The sequence below is a fragment of the Histoplasma capsulatum genome, genomic scaffold (genome assembly GCF_000149585.1).
Source record: "Histoplasma capsulatum NAm1 scaffold_17 genomic scaffold, whole genome shotgun sequence".
Taxonomy (NCBI): Eukaryota; Fungi; Ascomycota; class Eurotiomycetes; order Onygenales; family Ajellomycetaceae; genus Histoplasma; species Histoplasma mississippiense.
In genome coordinates, this window is record NW_001813966.1 from 77,073 (window position 1) to 79,837 (window position 2,765).

Genomic DNA, 2,765 nt, shown 5'->3' on the forward strand with positions numbered 1-2,765 from the left:
TTTTAATAAAAGTTGATAAACTCTAAAAAGCTTTTGATTCCTTTTACTGAGATCAGTGTCTTTCAATTGAGAATTGCTTCCATCTTCTTAAAATCGATGCATATATCTCTTTCAATTTCAATGATGAACCTCAGATAAGTTGTAGACTTAATCTCAAAGTTGCATTTATTAATGTTCATTTATAATCCAGCTTTATGTAAGTAAATAAGCACTTGTCATACATGCTTATGATGCTCAGTGAATGAGCCATTCATGAAGATTAGAATATCATTTATATATATTGATGCAATCTCATTCAGTATGTTTTATAAAGCTCAATTAATATATTTCTGAAACATATTTAAGATGTTAATCAGTTCAAAAAGAGTCACTGTTCATTCAAATAAATTGTAATAGGCGCAACGGAGATATCTATATTAGGAAATAGATACGTGGCGATAGATACGTGGCGATGGCAATATTATCTATATAATGCTCGCTGATATCCGTGGATTTTAGGAGATCAGCGATTAGCTTTGAACAATAGAGATTGCTACCTTCTTAATATCCTTTGTGCGTACTTCACACTACTCTTGTAATTACTCTTGTAGCCCATCTCTTACAATTCTAATCGCTCTAAACCTTATTTGAGTGGTCCGTTGTTACGCACACCTACAACAAAACACGCAACGTTAGTTAAAACACGCAACTTAAAACACGCAAGATGGTTTCAACACGCGCAAGATCCCTTGGGAACCAACCCGAATCCTCTACCACCTCCGACGACCACAATGCCCGATTGCAACAGTTAAACGATCAAATCCGTGAACGAGAGCAACAGTTAGCTATTCTGCACGCGCAACAACGCCTCAACGAGTTGGAAGCACAGATTCGCGAAGATACTTTTATCGAGTCCCGACCAACCCAGGATATCGCCGCAGAACTACCGCAAAATCGACCCGCAGACAATATGGATGATGATAACGAAACACCGCCGAGATTGGAGATTAAGGATTACTATCGAGGAAAGAATATGTTAGAATTTAAGGACTATAAAGATCGCATGTTGACTCTCTTTGCACGCCACCGTCTATATTATCGAAAAGAAGAACGCAAGATAAACGACGCCAAACTCTACCTTGATGCCCACGTTAAGCAGAAGTGGTTGAATTTTGTATCAGCATATGAGAGACGCGGAGGAGCAACACCGTTAACATTCGACGATATGCTATCACACCTAGAGATGCAAATTAACGACCCGCAGAATCAGCGTCGATTGGCGAGCCAAAGATTCCAGGATGCTAAGCAACAGGAGTGGCAGTCGATACGCGACTTTTCTAAATATCTCGAAGATTGGGAGTATTACTTACCCCCATACAGCGAGGAACAGAGAATGGATAACCTGCGTAGTAAGGCATTGAAGGTGCTACGCACCGAACTCGACCGTCGAAATCAAGAACCCCAGAACTACGAAGAGTTGCTTCGAACTCTACAGACTCTCGAGGAAAATATGCCGGAGCGACGACGTGCCATTCGCAAAGGCAGACCTGCGATATTCGTAGGGAATCAGCGTCGTTCTGATAAATCTAGCAACCGCCGGAATAAAAGGAAACGAGAGGAACAGACGAGTTTAACTGAACAAACCAAGAAGGATAAATATAATTGGATGAAGGAGTGCTCACACTGCCATAAGAAGGGGCATGTCGCAAACGATTGTTGGATGTTATACCCCGAAAAGCGCAACCAAGTCCGACAAGCAAAAAACTAGCAATCCCAATCGTAGGAGCAGCTGCTGCATTGGGAATACAGACGACTAGGCTGCGAGATAAACACTTATTGGCAATGAACACCTGGATGTTGACAGAAGCAGGATGGTCAATGGCGTGGACGTTAGTAGATTCTGGCGCGGATGCAAACTTCGTGTCCCATGCTTGGGCATTGAAATATTTCTCGAAGTCAGAAGGTAAACCGAAAGTAGTGGAAGCAGTTGATAATCATAGGGTTAAATCATATGGACAACGAAAAGCTGCAATGAAGATTATCGATGATGAACATGTCCTCCGGGAAGGATTCCACCATTTCGAAGAAGCCGACATCAGTGGATACGATGTAATTCTGGGTATGCCATGGTTGAAAGCTGCGAACCCCAACATTGACTGGGTGCGAAGATGCTGGACCTATAGGAAAGCGTCAAATATTAGTCACGTGCACCTAGATACCGCTAAGGAATTTGCAACTTTAATGGACAACAGCAACATCATATTCGCCGCCTTTCCATTGCGAGCTGCGCACGCAGCGACTGAGCCAAATATCCCGGATGATTATAAGGATTATCTTGATGTATTCCGAGAAGATATACCTGACGCGGAACACGCACCCCACGATCATGCCATAGATCTCAAACCTGGCAAGGAACCACCGTACCGACCGATATATAACCTGTCACCTCAAGAACTCTCTATCCTCCGAGAATATATTGAAAAGGCATTAGAGAAGAATTGGATACGCCCGTCCAAGAGCCCAGCCGGTGCCCCAGTATTATTCGCACCGAAGAAAGACGGAACCCTGCGTCTTTGCGTAGATTATCGAGGGTTGAACGAAATAACAGTCAAGAATCGGTATCCGCTGCCCCTGATAAGTGAAATACTCGATAGATTAGCAGGTGCCAAAATATACACGCAATTGGATCTTAGGGAAGCGTATCATAGAATCCGCATACGAGCGGGGGATGACCGGAAAACGGCATTTCGAACACGATACGGACACTTTGAGTATCTGGTTTACGA

At 43.0% G+C, this 2,765-nt stretch overlaps 2 protein-coding genes across 2 annotated transcripts; both read left to right on the forward strand.

Annotated features, from left to right (window-relative positions):
* Positions 1 to 703: 703 nt before the first annotated feature.
* On the forward strand, positions 704 to 1,400 carry HCAG_09078 (predicted protein; the record flags this gene model as incomplete). Its single annotated transcript, XM_001535944.1, has 2 exons — positions 704 to 1,250; positions 1,390 to 1,400. 2 exons carry the CDS (start codon positions 704 to 706, stop codon positions 1,398 to 1,400), a joined length of 558 nt encoding a protein of 185 aa, XP_001535994.1.
* Positions 1,401 to 2,010: 610 nt separating this feature from the next.
* Positions 2,011 to 2,614, forward strand: HCAG_09079 (hypothetical protein; the record flags this gene model as incomplete). Its single annotated transcript, XM_001535945.1, has 2 exons — positions 2,011 to 2,556; positions 2,588 to 2,614. The coding sequence occupies 2 exons, from the start codon at positions 2,011 to 2,013 to the stop codon at positions 2,612 to 2,614; spliced, it is 573 nt and encodes a 190-aa protein (XP_001535995.1).
* Between the last annotated feature and the right edge of the window lie 151 nt (positions 2,615 to 2,765).